The 22500-nt window shown below is 44.3% G+C and overlaps 1 protein-coding gene across 7 annotated transcripts in view; it reads left to right on the top strand.

Moving 5' to 3' along the window:
• LOC115125242 (transcription factor 4-like) overlaps positions 1 to 22500 on the top strand; it is a 474956-nt gene that overhangs the window by 203012 nt on the left and 249444 nt on the right. For all 7 annotated transcript variants that reach the window (XM_065017185.1, XM_065017183.1, XM_065017182.1 and 4 more), the window contains one exon: positions 13366 to 13427. In XM_065017185.1, coding sequence (XP_064873257.1) covers positions 13366 to 13427 — 62 coding nt within the window. The remainder of the gene's footprint in view (positions 1 to 13365; positions 13428 to 22500) is intronic.

Below are 22500 nucleotides of genomic sequence, written 5' to 3'. Positions count from 1 at the left end.
TGTAGCGTCTGTAATTCCAGTCTAGTTTAGGAAGGTATTACGTAGCGTCTGTTATTCCAGTCTAGTTTAGGAAGGTATTACGTAGCGTCTGTAATTCCAGTCTAGTTTAGGAAGGTGTTACGTAGCGTCTGTAATTCCAGTCTAGTTTAGGAAGGTATTATGTAGCGTCTGTAATTCCAGTCTAGTTTAGGAAGGTATTATGTAGCGTCTGTAATTCCAGTCTAGTTTAGGAAGGTATTAGGTAGCGTCTGTAATTCCAGTCTAGTTTAGGAAGGTATTACGTAGCGTCTGTAATTCCAGTCTAGTTTAGGAAGGTATCACGTAGCGTCTGTAATTCCAGTCTAGTTTAGGAAGGTATTACGTAGCGTCTGTAATTCCAGTCTAGTTTAGGAAGGTATTACGTAGCGTCTGTAATTCCAGTCTAGTTTAGGAAGGTATTACGTAGCGTCTGTAATTCCAGTCTAGTTTAGGAAGGTATTACGTAGCGTCTGTAATTCCAGTCTAGTTTAGGAAGGTATTACGTAGCGTCTGTAATTCCAGTCTAGTTTAGGAAGGTATCACGTAGCGTCTGTAATTCCAGTCTAGTTTAGGAAGGTATTACGTAGCGTCTGTAATTCCAGTCTAGTTTAGGAAGGTATTACGTAGCGTCTGTAATTCCAGTCTAGTTTAGGAAGGTATTACGTAGCGTCTGACATTCCAGTCTAGTTTAGGAAGGTATTACGTAGCGTCTGTAATTCCAGTCTAGTTTAGGAAGGTATTACGTAGCGTCTGTAATTCCAGTCTAGTTTAGGAAGGTATTACGTAGCGTCTGACATTCCAGTCTAGTTTAGGAAGGTATTACGTAGCGTCTGACATTCCAGTCTAGTTTAGGAAGGTATTACGTAGCGTCTGACATTCCAGTCTAGTTTAGGGAACATTCCAGTAGTTTAGGAAGGCGTAGCGTCTGACATTCCAGTCTAGTTTAGGAAGGTATTACGTAGCGTCTGACATTCCAGTCTAGTTTAGGAAGGTATTACGTAGCGTCTGTAATTCCAGTCTAGTTTAGGAAGGGCGTCTGACATTCCAGTCTAGTTTAGGAAGGTATTACGTAGCGTCTGTCATTCCAGTCTAGTTTAGGAAGGTATTACGTAGCGTCTGTAATTCCACAGTCTAGTTTAGGAAGGTATTACGTAGCGTCTGACATTCCAGTCTAGTTTAGGAAGGTATTACGTAGCGTCTGTAATTCCAGTCTAGTTTAGGAAGGTATTACGTAGCGTCTGTAATTCCAGTCTAGTTTAGGAAGGTATTACGTAGCGTCTGTAATTCCAGTCTAGTTTAGGAAGGTATTACGTAGCGTCTGTAATTCCAGTCTAGTTTAGGAAGGTATTACGTAGCGTCTGTAATTCCAGTCTAGTTTAGGAAGGTATTACGTAGCGTCTGTTATTCCAGTCTAGTTTAGGAAGGTATTACGTAGCGTCTGTAATTCCAGTCTAGTTTAGGAAGGTATTACGTAGCGTCTGTAATTCCAGTCTAGTTTAGGAAGGTATTACGTAGCGTCTGACATTCCAGTCTAGTTTAGGAAGGTATTGCTAAATGTTTCATTACATCACCAGTTTATATTCAGGTTTTAATTTAACAATTTACAAAATAAACTAAACCTGTCCACCTAACTCAGTGTACAGCAGACAAATAGTATAGCCTAGTGTTTTGCCATGTGTTTTCAGCCACACAAATCATATAGTTTAGTCTAGGCTATACAAAAGAAATGTATAGCCTGGTTTCATTGCGTTTTCTTCCACAAATCCTCACTTGTCCCGAGGCGGTGAACATTGTCGTTTTACCGTTTACGTGCAAGTCTTCCCTCATCTCCTTATGTAAAAGATGATTTTCCAGGGGCTAGTGTGACAAGACGGTGGCTTTGAGGGCCTCGCTATGAAGCATATAGAGGATCTTGGCCGTGGAGCAGGATTCCAAGTCTTTACCCAGGGAAGAGCAGATTTTCAGTCTGACTCAAAGGCAACAGCGGATTCCCAGTTCAACCTAAGGCACCGAGGAAACAGAGAGAGGCACACAATCCCCCCTTCAGACCCAGGGCCAAAGAGGGGGACATGCAGATCACATACCTAACAGGATCATTCAAAAGCAGGGAAGTCTGTGTAAAGTACACGGGTTACTAGAAAGACGTCTTGTTGTCTGGTCGCAGGACAAAACCCCCCGAAAAATATAGTATGTAGTAAACAGACATTATCCTTCTAGTATATAGTGAACAGACATTATCCTTCTAGTATATAGTGAACATACATTATCATTCTAGTATATAGTGAACATACTAGTATGTAGTAAACAGACATGATTCTTCTAGTATGTAGTGAACATACATTATCCTTCTAGTATATAGTGAACATAGTAGTATATAGTAAACATACATGATCCTTCTAGTATATAGTGAACAGACATGATCCTTCTAGTATATAGTGAACAGACATTATCATGCTAGTATATAGTAAACATACATTATCCTTCTAGTATATAGTGAACAGACACGATCCTTCTAGTATGTAGTAAACATACATTATCATTCTAGTATATAGTGAACATGCATTTTCCTTCTAGTATATAGTGAACATACTAGTATGTAGTAAACATACATTATCCTTCTAGTATATAGTGAACATACTAGTATGTAGTAAACATACATGATCCTTCTAGTATATAGTGAACATACTAGTATGTAGTAAACATACATTATCATTCTAGTATGTAGTAAACATACATTATCCTTCTAGTATATAGTGAACATACATGATCCTTCTAGTATATAGTGAACATACAAGTATGTAGTAAACATGCATGATCCTTCTAGTATATAGTAAACATACATTATCCTTCTAGTATGTAGTGAACTTACTAGTATATAGTGAACATTCTAATATATAGTGAACATACTGGTATATAGTAAACATGCATTATCCTTCTAGTATATAGTAAACATGCATTATCCTTCTAGTATGTGGTAAACATACATGATCATTATAGTATATAGTAAACATACATTATCATTGGGGCGGCAGCGTAGCCTAGTGGTTAGAGCGTTGGACTAGTAACGAGTTCAAGGTTGCGAGTTCAAACCCCCGAGCTGACAAGGTACAAATCTGTCGTTCTGCCCTTGAACAGGCAGTTAACCCACTGTTCCCAGGCCGTCGTTGAAAATAAGAATGTGTTCTTAACTGACTTGCCTGGTTAAATAAAGGTAAAATTAAAAATTATAGTATATATTAGACATACATTATACATTATCCTTCTAGTATATAGTGAACATACATTATCATTCTAGTATATAGTGAACATACTAGTATGTAGTAAACATACATTATCCTTCTAGTATATAGTAAACATACATTATCATTCTAGTATATCGTGAACATACTAGTATGTAGTAAACATACACAATCCTTCTAGTATATAGTGAACATACATTATCCTTCTAGTATATAGTATATAGTGAACATACTGGTATATAGTAAACATACATTATCCTTCTAGTATATAGTGAACATACTAGTATGTAGTAAACAGACATGATCCTTCTAGTATATAGTAAACATACTGGTATATAGTAAACATACATTATCCTTCTAGTATATAGTGAACATACATGATCCTTCTAGTATATAGTAAACACACATTATCATTCTAGTATGTGGTAAACATACATTATCATTCTAGTATATAGTAGACATACATTATCCTTCTGGTATATAGTGAACATACTAGTATGTAGTAAACATACATTATCCTTCTAGTATATTGTGAACATACTAGTATGTAGTAAACATACATTATCCTTCTAGTATATAGTGAACATACTAGTATGTAGTAAACATACATTATCACCCTAGTATATAGTGAACATACTAGTATGTAGTAAACATACATTATCACCCTAGTATATAGTGAACATACTAGTATGTAGTACACATACATTATCATTATACTATAGAGTAAACACACATGATCCTTCTAGTATGTGGTAAACATTCATTATCCTTCTAGTATATAGTAAACATACATTATCATTCTAGTATATAGTGAACATACTAGTATGTAGTAAACATACATTATCCTTCTAGTATATAGTGAACATACTAGTATGTAGTAAACATACATTATCACCCTAGTATATAGTGAACATACTAGTATGTAGTAAACATACATTATCACCCTAGTATATAGTGTGCATACATTATCATTCTAGTATATAGTAAACAGTCATTATCCTTCTAGTATATGGTAAACATACATTATCATTCTAGTATATAGTAACTATACATTATCCTTCTAGTATAGAGTAAACCGACATGATCCTTCTAGTATATAGGTACTGACATTATCATTCTAGTATATAGTAAACATACATTATCCTTCTGTCTGTCCCTCTCTGTTCTGCCCCAGGGGTAGTCTGTCCCTCTCTGTTCTGCCCCAGGGGTAGTCTGTCCCTCTCCGTTCTTCCCCAGGCGTATAGTCTGTCATTCTCTGTTCTGCCCCAGGGGTATAGTCTGTCCCTCTCTGTTCTGCCCCAGGGGTAGTCTGTCCCTCTCTGTTCTGCCCCAGGGGTAGTCTGTCCCTCTCCGTTCTTCCCCAGGCGTATAGTCTGTCCCTCTCTGTTCTGCCCCAGGGGTATAGTCTGTCCCTCTCTGTTCTGCCCCAGGGGTGTAGTCTGTCCCTCTCTACAGTACTGTGTCTGTGCCCCTGGACTGGGTCTGTCTCTGGGGTTACTATCTACAGTACTGTGTCTGTGCCCCTGGACTGGCAGACTGGCACATGTTAGTTCTGCCACATCTGACAGCGACGTCTTGGCACAGTTTACGGTATATAGAGGCAGAGAGAGAAAACCTTTTCGCTCTCACCGAGGAATATTTAGTCGCGGCGTGCGCGTCGTGTTTGCTGAGTGTTGACGATAGACGACTATCAGTTTGAAGGACTGGTACTAGTTGAGATTGGGGTCATTTGAGCTGTTAGATCTGTATCGTCTATTTATTGAAACAGCCTGAACAGAGCATTATGGGTACTGATTACATTAATGTGTTGCATACATTTCTTTTTCACATCCAAAGTGTTTCTTAGATGAAAAAATATTGTTTTGCCAAAACTAATCAATCCTACACTGACAATTATTTAATGGGAGTTTGTTATGAAAAACAAGGTAATTAGGATTTTCAGATCATGAGTTTAGGTTCAAAAAATATATGTATATAATTGTTGCTGTAAAGAAAAAGAAAACTATAAAGAAAGGGACAAAAAGAAGACAAACAGAAAAAGAAAAACCATGAGAATGTTGTTTTGTATTTGCAGTAACCTAACCCCTAATCCCTAACCTTAACCCCTAATCCCTAACCTTAACCCCTAATCCCTAACCTTAACCCCTAATCCCTAACCTTAACCCCTAATCCCTAACCTTAACCCCTAATCCCTAACCCCTAACCCTAACCTAACCCCTAATCCCTAACCCCTAATCCCTAACCTTAACCCCTAATCCCTAATCCCCCTAATCCCCCTAATCCCTAATCCTTAACCCCTAATCCCTAACCTAACCCCTAATCCCTAACCTTAACCCCTAATCCCTAACCTTAACCCCTAATCCCTAACCTTAACCCCTAATCCCTAACCTTAACCCCTAATCCCTAACCTTAACCCCTAATCCCTAACCTAACCCTAATCCCTAACCTTAACCCCTAATCCCTAACCTTAACCCCTAATCCCTAACCTTAACCCTAATCCTAACCTAACCCCTAACCCTAATCCTAATCCTGGCCTTAACCCTAATCCTAACCTTAACCCTAATCCTAACCTTAACCCTAATCCCTAATCTTAACCCCTAATCCCTAACCTAACCCTAATCCCTAAACCCTAACCCTAAACCCCTAATCCCTAACCTTAACCCCTAACCCCTAATCCCTAACCTAACCCCTAATCCCTAACCTTAACCCTAATCCCTAACCTTAACCCTAATCTTAACCCCTAACTCCTAATCCCTAAACCTAACCCTAACCTTAATCCCTAACTTAACCCCCCTAACCTTAACCCCTAATCCCCCTAACCTTAACCCTAACCTTAACCCCTAACTAACCCCTAATCCCTAACCTTAACCTAACTAACCCCTAATCCCTAACCTTAACCCCTAACCTTAATCCCTAACTCCTATCCCTAACCTTAACCCTAATCTTAACCCCTAACTAACCCCTAACTAACCCCTAACCTAAACCCTAACCTTAACCCCTAACTCCTATCCCTAACCTTAACCCTAACCTAACCCCTAACCCCTAACTCCTATCCCTAACCTTAACCCTAACTCCTAACCCTAACCTTAACCCCTAACTCCTATTCCCTAACCTTAACCCCTAACTCCTAACCCCTAATCCCTAACCCCTAACCTTAACCCCTAACTCCTAACCCCTGACCTTAACCCCTAACTCCTAACCCCTAACCTTAACCCCTAACTCCAAACACCTAACCTTAACCCCTAACTCCAAACCCCTAACCTTAACCTCTAACTCCAAACCCCTAACCCCTAACTCCTAATCCCTAACCCCTAACCACTAACCCGAACTCCTAACCCCTAATCCCTAACTCCTAATCCCTAACTCCAGAGTCTAATGTTATATATAGGTTAATAAATGTACCATAACAATGTGTTGTTAGAGTCATACATTTTTAAGCAATAAGGCACGGAGGGGGTGTGGTATATGGCCAATATACTACGGGCTAAGAGCTGTTCTTGGGCACGACACAACACTGAGTGCCTGGACACAGCCCTTAGCCGTGGTATATTGGCTATATACACACACACATTGTGTGTTTGTGGTATATTGGCTATATACCACAAACCCCCTTATTGCTCTTTATAAACTGTAATTAGAGGACTACAAATTAAATGTTTTGTCATACCCGTGATAAACCACGGCTTTCAACCAATCAGCATTCAGGGCTTTTAACCACCTAGTTTATGAACTACGGTAGATTACAATGGCCTTTAAAGTGGGTCCAGTATGTGTTCTTGTGTGTGTCTATACGCATGGTCACAGCAATGTAGTTCATTTCTACTTCCTGAGTCCCTGTTCAGGTGATTATCAGGTGTTCTGAGGAGAGGTGGCAGCCTAGCAGGCTATAACACCAGGGCAAAAACCGGTGAAGAAAAGAACATTGTTCACACAGTAATAACGCTGTTAGACTTTTGTTTCTTTCATTGAAAAGCAGCCATTTTCATTCCTGGTGGAGATGGTGAAAAGGACGTTCTCTAAATACAGTCGATATATTGTAGAATAGATTTAAACATGATTGTGTGTGTGTGTGTGTGTGTGTGTGTGTGTGTGTGTGTGTGTGTGTGTGTGTGTGTGTGTGTGTGTGTGTGTGTGTGTGTCATCCTGCAGGATGTATGTGACTCAGGGCCTTGTTCCCTTCCCTGACCTGATCCTGTTCTGTCCTGTTCTCTTCTCTTGTAATTCCAATCCTTAAATCCTAAGGTACTCTCACAACTAAATTAAAATACCAGGGATTTTTGCTGTGTGTGTGTGTGTGTGTGTGTGTGTGTGTGTGTGTGTGTGTGTGTGTGTGTGTGTGTGTGTGTGTGTGTGTGTGTGTGTGTGTGTGTATTTAAATGGGTGTTAGCAACAATGCTGTGATAATGTATTTAAATGGGCGTTAGCAACAATGCTGTGATAATGTATTTAAATGCATGTTAGTAACAATGATACGATAATGTATCGGACGGGAGGTTAGTAACAATACTATGATAATGTATTTAAATGAGTGTTAGTTTACAGTACTATGATAATGCATTTAAATGGGTGCTTGTTTACAGTACTATGATAATGTATTCAAATGAGTGTTAGTTTACAATACTATGATAATGTATTTAAATGAGTGTTAGTTTACAGTACTATGATAATGTATTTAAATGAATGTTAGTTTACAGTACTATGATAATGCATTTAAATGGGTGTTCGTTTACAATACTATGATAATGTATTTAAATGAGTGTTAGTTTACAATACTATGATAATGTATTTACATGAGTGTTAGTTTACAGTACTATGATAATGCATTTAAATGGGTGTTTGTTTACAGTACTATGATAATGTATTTAAATGAGTGTTAGTTTACAATACTATGATAATGTATTTAAATGAGTGTTAGTTTACAGTACTATGATAATGTATTTAAATTAGTGTTAGTTTACAGTACTATGATAATGCATTTAAATGGGTGTTCGTTTACAATACTATGATAATGTATTTAAATGAGTGTTAGTTTACAATACTATGATAATGTATTTAAATTAGTGTTAGTTTACAGTACTATGATAATGTATTTAAATGGGTGTTTGTTTACAATACTATGATAATGTATTTAAATGGGTGTTCGTTTACAATACTATGATAATGTATTTAAATGGGTGTTAGTTTACAATACTATGATCATGTATTTAAATGGGTGTTAGTTTACAATACTATGATCATGTATTTAAATGGGTGTTAGTAACACTGATATGATAATGCATTAAATAGATGGTGGTAACAATACTATGATAATGTCGTTAAAGTGGTGTTAGTAACACTGATACGATCATGTATTTAAATGTATTTAAATTGGTGTTAGCAACAATACTATGATAATGTATTTAAATGGGTGTTTGTTTACAATACTATGATCATGTATTTAAATGGATGTTAGCAACAATGCTACGATAATGCATTTAAATGGGTGTTAGTAACAATGATACGATAATGTATTTAAATGGGTGTTAGCAACAATACTACGATAATGTATTTAAATGGATGTTAGCAACAATGCTACGATAATGTATTTAAATGGATGTTAGCAACAATGCTACGATAATGTATTGAACAGGATGTTAATAACAAAACAGTAAAAGTAATTACATTTGCCTGAGGTGTTTACAATGTCAATGGTGGATTTATGCTAGCTTATGTTTGTGTGTATTGTGTACGGTTCATGTGTGTGTACACCGTCTGAGTGTGTGGCGTGTGTGTGTGTGTGTGTGTGTGTGTGTGTGTGTGTGTGTGTGTGTGTGTGTGTGTGTGTGTGTGTGTGTGTGTGTGTGTGTGTGTGTGTGTGTGTGTGTGTGTGTGTGTGTGTGAGTGAGTGGTGAGTGAGTGAGTGAGTGAGTGAGTGAGTGAGTGAGTGAGTGAGTGAGTGAGTGTGTGGGCGTCTTTGTGTGTGTGCCAAGATTATAGTCTATAGCTGGCTGCTGTCCGAGCCTGGCCCTGCAAAGCTGAGCTGAGGATGGTTAGGAAGTTGTAACCCAGCCGACCATGGTCTGGTATAGGCATATAATTACTAACACTATTGGTGTCTGTTGTGGAGGAGCTGTGTTGAATACTGCAGTGTCTGTTGTGGAGGAGCTGTGTTGAGTACTGCAGTGTCTGTTGTGGAGGAGCTGTGTTGAGTACTGCAGTGTCTGTTGTTGAGGAGTAGGCTTTGGCAATATACAATTTATACCGTTTACCGGGATATTTTGTAATACAGAAGGAATGATTTTCAATACCGTCTTTTGTGTATTTTTTATTTAGGGAGGGGGGGGGGGGGGGGGGGTATTCACCCTCGTCTCACTGCATGCTACACCCCTGCTTATAACTATAAGTTAAGTATACGGGGCCTTCACAGAATATTCATACCCCTTTGACTTATTCCACATTTTGTTGTGTCATGGATTTAAATACACAGTATGTTTTTCCTTTCCTCACCCATCTACACACAATACCACGTGATGACAAAGTGGAAACATGTTTTTATACATTTTTAGATCATTTATTGACAATTTAATTCAGACATTTTTAATTTATGTAAGTATTCACACCCCCTGAATAGAAGCACATTTTGGCAACGATCACAGCTGAGTTTCTGAGTCTCTAAGAGCTCTGCACACCTGGATTGTACAATATTGGCCCATTATTCTTTGTGAAGTTTTTCACGCTCTGTTAAGTTGATTGTTGATCATTGCTAGTCAGCCATTTTCAGGTCTTGCCATATATTTTCAAGCCGATTTAAGTCAAAACTGTAACTAGGCCACTCAGGAACATTCAACGTTGTCTTGGTAAGCAACTCCAGTGTATATTTGGCCTTGTGTTTTAGGTTATTGTCCTGCTGAAAGGTGAATTTGTCTCCCAGTGTCTGTTGGAAAACAGACTGAACCAGGTTGTCGTCTAGGATTTTGCCTGTACGTTTCTTTTGATCCTAAAGAAAACTCTCTAGTCCTTGCCTATGACAAGCATACCCATAACATGATGCAGCCACCATGCTTGAAAATATGAAGAGTGGTACTCAGTGATGTGTTGTGTCGGATTTGCCCCAAACATAGCACTTTGTATTCGGGACATAAAGTACATTCCTTTGCGACATTTGTTGCTGTATTACTTTAGTTCCTTGTTGCAAACAGGAAGTATGTTTCTGGAATATGTGTATTCTGTACAGGCTTCCTTCTTTTCACTCTGTCCATTTAGGTTAGTATTGTGGATTAACTACAATGTTGTTGATCCATCCTTAGTCTTCTCCTATCACAGCCATTAAACTCTGTAACTGTTTTAAAGTCACCATTGGCCTCATGGTGAAATCCCTGAGTGGTTTCCTTGCTCTCCGGCAACTGAGTCAGGAAGGACACCTGTATCTTTGTATTGACTGGGTGTATTGATACACCATCCAAAGTGTAATTAATAATTAATAATAAACTGTAATTAATAACATCACATAGACCATCCAAGGTGTAATTACTAACTTTACCATGCTCAAAGGAATATTCAATGTCTGCTTTTTAAGTGTTTACCCATCTATCAATAGGTGCCCTTCTTTACGAGGCATTGGAAAACCTCCCTGGGCTTTGTTGTTGAATCTGTGTTTGAAATGCACTGATCCACTGAGGGACCTTACAGATAATTGTATGTGTGGGGTACAGAGATGGGGTAGTCACTCAGAAATCATGTTAATCCCTGTTATTGCACACAGAGTGAGTCCATGCAATTTATTATGTGACTTCTTAAGCACATTTTACTCCTGAACTTATTTAGGCTTGTCATAACAAAGAGGTTGAATAGTTTTCATTTTTTTATACATTTCTAAAATGTTGTACAAGCAAAATTCCACTTTGACATTATGGGGTATTGTGTGTATATATCAGTGTCACAGAATCTCAGTTGTATCCATTTTAAATTCTTTCTGAAGGCATTGTAACTATGAGAAAATCTTAGATGTGTCAAATCAATTATATCCAGCTCAGGGCTCCAGCTCAGAGCTCCATCTCAGGGCTCCAACTCAGGGCTCCAACTCAGGGCTCCATCTCAGGGCTCCATCTCAGAGCTCCATCTCAGTGTTCCATCTCAGGGCTCCAGCTCAGGGCTCCAGCTCAGGGCTCTAGCTCAGGGCTCCATCTCAGAGCTCCATCTCAGGGCTCCATCTCAGGGCTCCAGCTCAGAGCTCCATCTCAGGGCTCCATCTCAGGGCTCCATCTCATGGCCCCAGCTCAGGGCTCCATCTCAGGGCTCCATCTCAGGGCTTCATCTCAGGGCTCCAGCTCAGGGCTCCATCTTATGGCCCCAGCTCAAGGCTCCAGCTCAGGGCTCCATCTCAGAGCTTCATCTCAGGGCTCCATCTCAGGGCTCCATCTCAGGGCTCCATCTCAGGGCTCCATCTCATGGCCCCAGCTCAGGGCTCCATCTCAAGGCTCCATCTCAGGGCTTCATCTCAGGGCTCCAGCTCAGGGCTCCATCTTATGGCCCCAGCTCAAGGCTCCAGCTCAGGGCTCCATCTCAGAGCTTCATCTCAGGGCTCCATCTCAGGGCTCCATCTCAGGGCTCCATCCCAGAGCTCCATCTCAGGGCTCCATCTCAGGGCTCCATCTCAGGGCTCCAGCTCAGGGCTCCATCTCAGGGCTCCAGCTCAGGGCTCCATCTCAGGGCTCCATCTCAGGGCTCCAGCTGAGGGCTCGAGCTCAGGGCTCCATCTCAGGGCTCCAGCTCAGGGCTCCATCTCAGGGCTCCAGCTCAGGGCTCCAGCTCAGGGCTCCAGCTCAGTGCTCCATCTTAGGGCCCCAGCTCAGGGCTCCAGCTCAGTGCTCCATCTTAGGGCCCCAGCTCAGGGCTCCATCCCAGAGCTCCAGCTATGCATTTGGTTGTGAAGATCAAACTTCTTGGTTACAGCAGACATTCCATCCCCTCTTGGATCAAGATCCCTGTTGCTTAAAAGAAATAGCGCCCCCTTCTGTGCACATTCAGTAATACCGTATACCCCGGTATGGTACAGAAACGGTATGGCGGTATGCACATCTGCATACCACCCGACCATATTGAGGAGCTGTGTTGAGTACTGGAGTGAGTCAGTCCTCTTAGTGCAGCTCAAACCACATTATTTCACTATAGTCTTATGTTGTACGGCTGCTTGGTTTTCCATTCAACTTGCCTCCTAAACTTAGCCTGGTTGAACCAGACTGAATGCTGTGCTCACCGTGCTTTAGCCAGGCTATCTTAAGCTGTCTGAGGAAATCACATACTGTTGTGTACAGTACTCTTTAGTCTTGTCAGACTCTTAGTGAAATCACATACTGTTGTGTACAGTACTCTTTAGTCTTGTCAGACTCTTAGTGAAATCACATACTGTTGTGTACAGTACTCTTTAGTCTTGTCAGACTGTTAGTGAAATCACATACTGTTGTGTACAGTACTCTTGAGTCTGGTCAGACTGTTCGTGAAAAATGAAGTTAGCAAATCAAATCAACATTTTCTTCTGGGTTCCAATATTTTCTTGTCTTTAATCTTGTCCTGTTGTTAACCTTTACATACCTTTAGTTCATATAGGCTCTTTGTTCCAGACGTGTCTGTTGTTAACCTTTAGTTCATATAGGCTCTTTGTTCCAGACGTGTCTGTTGTTAACCTTTAGTTCATATAGGCTCTTTGTTCCAGACGTGTCTGTTGTTAACCTTTAGTTCATATAGGCTCTTTGTTCCAGACGTGTCTGTTGTTAACCTTTAGTTCATAGAGGCTCTTTGTTCCAGACGTGTCTGTTTTCTCCCTCCGCTACGGGAGTCATGCATCTTGGAAACATATACAGTTTGCACAAAGGTCTTAAGATGTAACCGTTTTATAAAAGAGACAGTGATACAGAACCCAGATCTTAATGCTGCCTGTGTGTGTGTGAGAAATCTACAGCATAACAGATGTCTTGTTTGATCGTATATACAACGCGGTAGGAAATTAAGACTAGAGATTCCTAGTACAATTACTCTAAATGCAAAGTCGTTTATCTTTTGGGTTTGTGTCATGATATGTTGGATTTAAGAGGTTTTTGAGGAAAAACATTTCTCTCTTCTCTTCCCTCAGGTAAAACAGAGAGAGGATCCTACTCCTATGGAAGAGACTCCAACTTACACGGGTGTCATCAGGTAAATTAAATATATTCATTACTGCAAATACCACACTGCGCTGTTATTGGCAACAGAAAAAACACCACACTATATTTTGGGATATGCATGAAGAATTTAGGTATTATTTTGGTGGTTGAGTATTTAAGTTAATTTGAGCATTTTTAAATACCCTGCAACTGCTCAGAGTGAGTAAACACAGCTTTTTAACTTCATAAATCCTAAGATATTTCACCTGGGATTCTGGTACTGCTCTTAGGGCAGGAGTCCCGTCCCCCCTCTCTCTCTCTCTCTCTCTCTCTCTCTCTCTCTCCCCCTCTCTCTCTCTCTCTCCCCTCTCTCTCTCTCTCTCTCCCCTCTCTCTCTCTCTCTCTCTCTCTCTCTCTCTCCCCTCTCTCTCTCTCTCCTCTCTCTCTCTCTCTCTCTCTCTCTCTCTCTCTCTCTCTCTCTCTCTCTCTCTCTCTCTCTCTCTCCCTCTCTCTCTCTCTCTCTCTCTCTCTCTCTCTCTCTCTCTCTCTCTCTCTCTCTCTCTCTCTCTCTCTCCCCTCTCTCTCTCTCTCTCTCTCTCTCTCTCTCTCTCTCTCTCTCTCTCTCTCTCTCTCTCCCCCTCTCTCTCTCTCTCTCTCTCTCTCTCTCTCTCTCTCTCTCTCCCCCTCTCTCTCTCTCTCTCTCCCCCCTCTCTCTCTCCCCCTCTCTCTCTCTCTCTCTCTCTCTCTCTCTCTCCCTCTCTCTCTCTCTCTCTCTCTCTCTCTCTCACTTCTACGGTACAGTACTCACAAAAGAACACTGCTGAGTTGCCTTGCCGTATGCGTTCCACATACTGGACTCTCAGCCTGACGTATGACAAGTGTGTGTGTGTGTGTGTGTGTGTGTGTGTGTGTGTGTGCGTGCGTACATTCTCTGCGTGTGTACTGTGTGTTTGACGTAGAGGCCTACATGCCAGTTGCATGGGTTTTGCGTTCATAGTGTTATAGAGGTTTATATATAGAGGTTTTAAAAGCCTCTTACTTACTCTTGTGACAAGAGTCAGCTGTTTTTCTCTCTACGGCTGAGATCTGTGTCAGAGCCGTATGTCTCTAAAGTCATATAAAACCACCGATGTCTCTGTCTCTGACCATCAGATGACTGCTACTGTAGGGGGTTATAACCTCTATCTACTGTAGGGGTTATAACCTCTATCTACTGTAGGGGGTTATAACCTCTATATACTGTAGGGGTTATAACCTCTATCTACTGTAGGGGGTTATATCCTCTATCTACTGTAGAGGGTTATATCCTCTATCTACTGTAGGGGGTTATAAACTCTATCTACTGTAGGGGGTTATAAACTCTATCTACTGTAGGGGGTTATAACCTCTATCTACTGTAGGGGGTTATATCATCTATCTACTGTAGGGGGTTATATCCTCTATCTACTGTAGGGGGTTATATCATCTATCTACTGTAGGGGGTTATATCCTCTATCTACTGTAGGGGGTTATAACCTCTATCTACTGTAGGGGTTATAACCTATATCTACTGTAGGGGGTTATATCCTCTATCTACTGTAGGGGGTTATAACCTCTATCTACTGTAGGGGGTTATATCCTCTATCTACTGTAGGGGGTTATAACCTCTATCTACTGTAGGGGGTTATAACCTCTATCTACTGTAGGGGTTATATCCTCTATCTACTGTAGGGGGTTATAACCTCTATCTACTGTAGGGGTTATAACCTCTATCTACTGTAGGGGGTTATAACCTCTATCTACTGTAGGGGTTATATCCTCTATCTACTGTAGGGGTTATAACCTCTATCTACTGTAGGGGGTTATAACCTATATCTACTGTAGGGGGTTATAACCTCTATCTACTGTAGGGGTTATATCCTCTATCTACTGTAGGGGGTTATAACCTCTATCTACTGTAGGGGGTTATAACATCTATCTACACACAACCACACACACACACATATACACACACACACACACACAAACACACACACACACACACACACACACACACACACACACATACCAACAAACATACACACACTCCCACACACACCCACACACACACACAGGCAGGCACACACCCACACACACACCCACACACACAGGCAGGCACACACACACACACAACCACACACACCCACACACACACAGGCAGGCACACACACACCCACACCCACACACACACACACACAGGCAGTCACACACACACCCACACCCACACACACACCCACAGGCAGGCACACACACACACACACACACACACTCACAGGCAGGCACACACACACACACACCAACGCCAAAGCATACGTACATTTCTATTCGTTCTCCTAAAATCTGTTCTTGTTTCGGTCCTCAAACTGAGGTCGTCGCGGTAGCGAGAGAAAAGCCTTTTCCCCCTGACCGACTACCTCTCTCTCGTAGAACCTACTCCGCTATGAACCCTGACAGAGAATGCATCTCCAATGGCACCCCAGTGCCTATATTGTGCACTATACTGCCCTACAGTCCCATAGGCTGAAGGTCAAAAGTAGTGCACTATGTAGGGGATAGGGTGCCATTGGGCCCTGGTCTAATGTAGTGCACTATGTAGGGGATAGGGTGCCATTGGGCCCTGGTCTAATGTAGTGCACTATGTAGGGGATAGGGTGCCATTGGGCCCTGGTCTAAAGTAGAGCACTATGTAGGGGATAGGGTGCCATTGGGCCCTGGTCTAAAGTAGAGCACTATGTAGGGGATAGGGTGCCATTGGGCCTTGGTCTAAAGTAGTGCACTCTGTAGGGGATAGGGTGCTTAGAGTCTGAGTTGACCTATTAAAGTACAGGCTGGATGTTAAGGGCTGTTTGCCAGCCCTCCACACCGTTAAGTGTTCAGCATTTACAGTCAAGCACATCTCTCAGGTTGCAGCTCTGTGTTGGCTGCTTCCAATGTGTCGTTTTCTTACACAGACAAGACTTCCTGCTTTTTCTTTCTCTTTTTCTCTCTCTCTCCTCTCTTTCTCTGTTTCTCTGTCTCTGTCTTTCTCTTTTTCTCTCTCCTTTCTTTCTCTCTCTCTCTCTCCTCTCTTTCTCTGTTTCTCTGTCTCTGTCTTTCTCTTTTTCTCTCTCCTTTCTTTCTCCTCTCTTTCTCTGTTTCTCTCTCCTCTCTGTTTCTCTCCTCTCTTTCTCTGTTTCTCTCTCCTCTCTTTCTCTGTTTCTCTCTCCTCTCTTTCTCTGTTTCTCTCTCCTCTCTTTCTGTTTCTCTCCTCTTTTTCTCTGTTTCTCTCTCCTCTCTTTCTGTTTCTCTCCTCTCTTTCTCTGTTTCTCTCTCCTCTCTTTCTGTTTCTCTCCTCTCTTTCTCTGTTTCTCTCTCCTCTCTTTCTCTGTTTCTCTGTCTCTGTCTTTCTCTTTTTCTCTCTCCTCTCTTTCTCTGTTTCTCTCTCCTCTCTTTCTCTGTTTCTCTGTCTCTGTCTTCCTCTTTTTCTCTCTCCTTTCTTTCTCTCTCTCTCTCTCCTCTCTTTCTCTGTTTCTCTCTCTGTCTTTCTCTTTTTCTCTCTCCTCTCTTTCTCTGTTTCTCTCTCCTCTCTTTCTCTGTTTCTCTGTCTCTGTCTTTCTCTTTTTCTCTCTCCTCTCTTTCTATGTTTCTCTCTCCTCTCTTTCTCTGTTTCTCTGTCTCTGTCTTCCTCTTTTTCTCTCTCCTTTCTTTCTCTCTCTCCTCTCTCCTCTCTCTCTCTCTCTCTCTCTCCTCTCTTTCTCTCTCTCTCTCTCCTCTCTTTCTCTCTTTCTGTCTCTCTCTCCTCTCTTTCTCTATTTCTGTCTCTCTCTCCTCTCCTCTCTTTCTCTCTCCTCTCTTTTGTGACAAGGACAGACTAGCCTTCCGAGATGCCGTTCTGCACACCACTATTGTATTTGCCTGTCTGTAGGCGGCCCGTTAGCTTCCACCGTTCTTGCCCTTCTCCTTCCACCTCTCATCAACGAGCTGTTTTTACCCAGAGGACTGCCGCTGACTGGATGTTGTTTTGTTTGTTCACATCAGTCTCTGTCGTGTGTTAAAAGCTCAGGAGGCCGTCCGTTTCCGAGGTTACGAGGCATTCAACGCTCTTGGTCCCTTAGGTCACTCGTTTTGCCCATTCTAACATTCACTCGAACAGTAACTGAATGCCTTGATGCCTGTCTGCCTGCTTTGTATCGCAAGCCACGGCTATGTGACTCGCTGTCTGTAGGAGCGAACCATTTTGTTGAACGGGAACTAGGCATATCAGGCATATTCACTCAACAAACAAATCAAGGTAGCTTTCTGAAATTAAACTAAAATCGATGACTTTTTCTATCTGTTTCTTTTGTTCTACATTCCGCAACTTTTACGACCATTCCGATCGTATTAAGGGCCCACCGTAAAGGGAGAGTCCGAAGTGTGAATTCACTGCTACATTTTTTATTTATTTTACCTTTATTTAACTAGGCAAGTCAGTTAAGAACAAATTCTTATTTACAATGACGGCCTAGGAACAGTGGGTTAACTGCCCCGTACAGGGGCAGAACGACAGATTTTCACCTTGTCAGCTCGGGGGATCCAATCCTGCAACCGTACAGTTAACTAGTCCAACGCTCTAACCACCTGCCTCTCGTTGCACTCCACGAGGAGCCTGCCTGTTACGCGAATGCAGTAAGCCAAGGTAAGTTGCTAGCTAGCATTAAACTTATCTTACAAAAAACAATCAATCAATCATAATCACTAGTTAACTACACATGGTTGATGATATTACTAGATATTATCTAGCGTGTCCTGCGTTGCATATAATCTGACTGAGCATACAAGTATCTAAGTATCTGACTGAGCGGTGGTAGGCAGAAGCCAGAGCGTAAACATTCATTCAGACAGCACTTTAATGCGTTTTGCCAGCAGTGGGACCAAGGCTGGTCTGTGATTACTGTGGGACCAAGGCTGGTCTGTGGTTACTGTGGGACCACGGCTGGTCTGTGATTACTGTGGGACCAAGGCTGGTCTGTGGTTACTGTGGGACCACGGCTGGTCTGTGATTACTGTGGGACCAAGGCTGGTCTGTGGTTACTGTGGGACCACGGCTGGTCTGTGATTACTGTGGGACCAAGGCTGGTCTGTGGTTACTGTGGGACCACGGCTGGTCTGTGATTACTGTGGGACCAAGGCTGGTCTGTGATTACTGTGGGACCACGGCTGGTCTGTGGTTACTGTGGGACCACGGCTGGTCTGTGATTACTGTGGGACCACGGCTGGTCTGTGATTACTGTGGGACCACGGCTGGTCTGTGATTACTGTGGGACCAAGGCTGGTCTGTGATTACTGTGGGACCACGGCTGGTCTGTGGTTACTGTGGGACCAAGGCTGGTCTGTGGTTACTGTGGGACCGAGGCTGGTCTGTGATTACTGTGGGACCACGGCTGGTCTGTGGTTACTGTGGGACCAAGGCTGGTCTGTGGTTACTGTGGGACCACGGCTGGTCTGTGGTTACTGTGGGACCACGGCTGGTCTGTGATTACTGTGGGACCAAGGCTGGTCTGTGATTACTGTGGGACCAAGGCTGGTCTGTGATTACTGTGGGGACCAAGGCTGGTCTGTGATTACTGTGGGACCAAGGCTGGTCTGTGATTACTGTGGGACCAAGGCTGGTCTGTGATTACTGTGGGACCACGGCTGGTCTGTGATTACTGTGGGACCAAGGCTGGTCTGTGGTTACTGTGGGACCACGGCTGGTCTGTGGTTACTGTGGGACCAAGGCTAGTCTGTGGTTACTGTGGGACCACGGCTGGTCTGTGATTACTGTGGGACCACGGCTGGTCTGTGATTACTGTGGGACCACGGCTGGTCTGTGATTACTGTGGGACTACGGCTGGTCTGTGATTACTGTGGGACCACGGCTGGTCTGTGATTACTGTGGGACCACGGCTGGTCTGTGATTACTGTGGGACCACGGCTGGTCTGTGATTACTGTGGGACCACGGCTGGTCTGTGATTACTGTGGGACCAAGGCTGGTCTGTGGTTACTGTGGGACCAAGGCTGGTCTGTGGTTACTGTGGGACCACAGCTGGTCTGTGATTACTGTGGGACCACGGCTGGTCTGTGGTTACTGTGGGACCAAGGCTGGTCTGTGATTACTGTGGGACCACGGCTGGTCTGTGGTTACTGTGGGACCAAGGCTGGTCTGTGGTTACTGTGGGACCACGGCTGGTCTGTGGTTACTGTGGGACCAAGGCTGGTCTGTGGTTACTGTGGGACCACGGCTGGTCTGTGATTACTGTGGGACCAAGGCTGGTCTGTGATTACTGTGGGACCACGGCTGGTCTGTGATTACTGTGGGACCACGGCTGGTCTGTGATTACTGTGGGACCACGGCTGGTCTGTGATTACTGTGGGACCACGGCTGGTCTGTGATTACTGTGGGACCACGGCTGGTCTGTGATTACTGTGGGACCAAGGCTGGTCTGTGGTTACTGTGGGACCAAGGCTGGTCTGTGGTTACTGTGGGACCACGGCTGGTCTGTGATTACTGTGGGACCACGGCTGGTCTGTGATTACTGTGGGACCACGGCTGGTCTGTGGTTACTGTGGGACCACGGCTGGTCTGTGGTTACTGTGGGACCACGGCTGGTCTGTGGTTACTGTGGGACCAAGGCTGGTCTGTGATTACTGTGGGACCACGGCTGGTCTGTGGTTACTGTGGGTCCAAGGCTGGTCTGTGGTTACTGTGGGACCACGGCTGGTCTGTGGTTACTGTGGGACCAAGGCTGGTCTGTGGTTACTGTGGGACCAAGGCTGGTCTGTGATTACTGTGGGACCAAGGCTGGTCTGTGATTACTGTGGGACCAAGTGATTACTGTGGGACCAAGGCTGGTCTGTGATTACTGTGGGACCAAGGCTGGTCTGTGGTTACTGTGGGACCAAGGCTGGTCTGTGGTTACTGTGGGACCACGGCTGGTCTGTGGTTACTGTGGGACCACGGCTGGTCTGTGATTACTATGGGACCAAGGCTGGTCTGTGGTTACTGTGGGACCAAGGCTGGTCTGTGATTACTGTGGGACCATGGCTGGTCTGTGATTACTGTGGGACCAAGGCTGGTCTGTGATTACTGTGGGACCAAGGCTGGTCTGTGGTTACTGTGGGAACAAGGCTGGTCTGTGGTTACTGTGGGACCACGGCTGGTCTGTGGTTACTGTGGGACCAAGGCTGGTCTGTGGTTACTGTGGGACCAAGGCTGGTCTGTGATTACTGTGGGACCAAGGCTGGTCTGTGATTACTGTGGGACCAAGTGATTACTGTGGGACCAAGGCTGGTCTGTGATTACTGTGGGACCAAGGCTGGTCTGTGGTTACTGTGGGACCAAGGCTGGTCTGTGGTTACTGTGGGACCACGGCTGGTCTGTGGTTACTGTGGGACCACGGCTGGTCTGTGATTACTATGGGACCTGTGGGACAAGGCTGGTCTGTGATTACTGTGGGACCAAGGCTGGTCTGTGATTACTGTGGGACCAAGGCTGGTCTGTGATTACTGTGGGACCAAGGCTGGTCTGTGATTACTGTGGGACCAAGGCTGGTCTGTGGTTACTGTGGGACCAAGGCTGGTCTGTGATTACTGTGGGACCATGGCTGGTCTGTGATTACTGTGGGACCAAGGCTGGTCTGTGATTACTGTGGGACCAAGGCTGGTCTGTGGTTACTGTGGGAACAAGGCTGGTCTGTGATTACTGTGGGACCAAGGCTGGTTTGTGATTACTGTGGGACCACGGCTGGTCTGTGGTTACTGTGGGACCAAGGCTGGTCTGTGGTTACTGTGGGACCACGGCTGGTCTGTGGTTACTGTGGGACCACGGCTGGTCTGTGATTACTGTGGGACCAAGGCTGGTCTGTGATTACTGTGGGACCAAGGCTGGTCTGTGATTACTGTGGGGACCAAGGCTGGTCTGTGATTACTGTGGGACCAAGGCTGGTCTGTGATTACTGTGGGACCAAGGCTGGTCTGTGATTACTGTGGGACCACGGCTGGTCTGTGATTACTGTGGGACCAAGGCTGGTCTGTGGTTACTGTGGGACCACGGCTGGTCTGTGGTTACTGTGGGACCAAGGCTAGTCTGTGGTTACTGTGGGACCACGGCTGGTCTGTGATTACTGTGGGACCACGGCTGGTCTGTGATTACTGTGGGACCACGGCTGGTCTGTGATTACTGTGGGACTACGGCTGGTCTGTGATTACTGTGGGACCACGGCTGGTCTGTGATTACTGTGGGACCACGGCTGGTCTGTGATTACTGTGGGACCACGGCTGGTCTGTGATTACTGTGGGACCACGGCTGGTCTGTGATTACTGTGGGACCAAGGCTGGTCTGTGGTTACTGTGGGACCAAGGCTGGTCTGTGGTTACTGTGGGACCACAGCTGGTCTGTGATTACTGTGGGACCACGGCTGGTCTGTGGTTACTGTGGGACCAAGGCTGGTCTGTGATTACTGTGGGACCACGGCTGGTCTGTGGTTACTGTGGGACCAAGGCTGGTCTGTGGTTACTGTGGGACCACGGCTGGTCTGTGGTTACTGTGGGACCAAGGCTGGTCTGTGGTTACTGTGGGACCACGGCTGGTCTGTGATTACTGTGGGACCACGGCTGGTCTGTGATTACTGTGGGACCACGGCTGGTCTGTGATTACTGTGGGACCACGGCTGGTCTGTGATTACTGTGGGACCACGGCTGGTCTGTGATTACTGTGGGACCACGGCTGGTCTGTGATTACTGTGGGACCACGGCTGGTCTGTGATTACTGTGGGACCACGGCTGGTCTGTGGTTACTGTGGGACCAAGGCTGGTCTGTGGTTACTGTGGGACCACGGCTGGTCTGTGATTACTGTGGGACCACGGCTGGTCTGTGATTACTGTGGGACCACGGCTGGTCTGTGGTTACTGTGGGACCACGGCTGGTCTGTGGTTACTGTGGGACCACGGCTGGTCTGTGGTTACTGTGGGACCAAGGCTGGTCTGTGATTACTGTGGGACCACGGCTGGTCTGTGGTTACTGTGGGTCCAAGGCTGGTCTGTGGTTACTGTGGGACCACGGCTGGTCTGTGGTTACTGTGGGACCAAGGCTGGTCTGTGGTTACTG

Source organism: Oncorhynchus nerka, linkage group LG4 (genome assembly GCF_034236695.1).
Source record: "Oncorhynchus nerka isolate Pitt River linkage group LG4, Oner_Uvic_2.0, whole genome shotgun sequence".
NCBI lineage: Eukaryota > Metazoa > Chordata > Actinopteri > Salmoniformes > Salmonidae > Oncorhynchus > Oncorhynchus nerka.
This window is presented reverse-complemented; position numbering and strand designations above follow the sequence as displayed.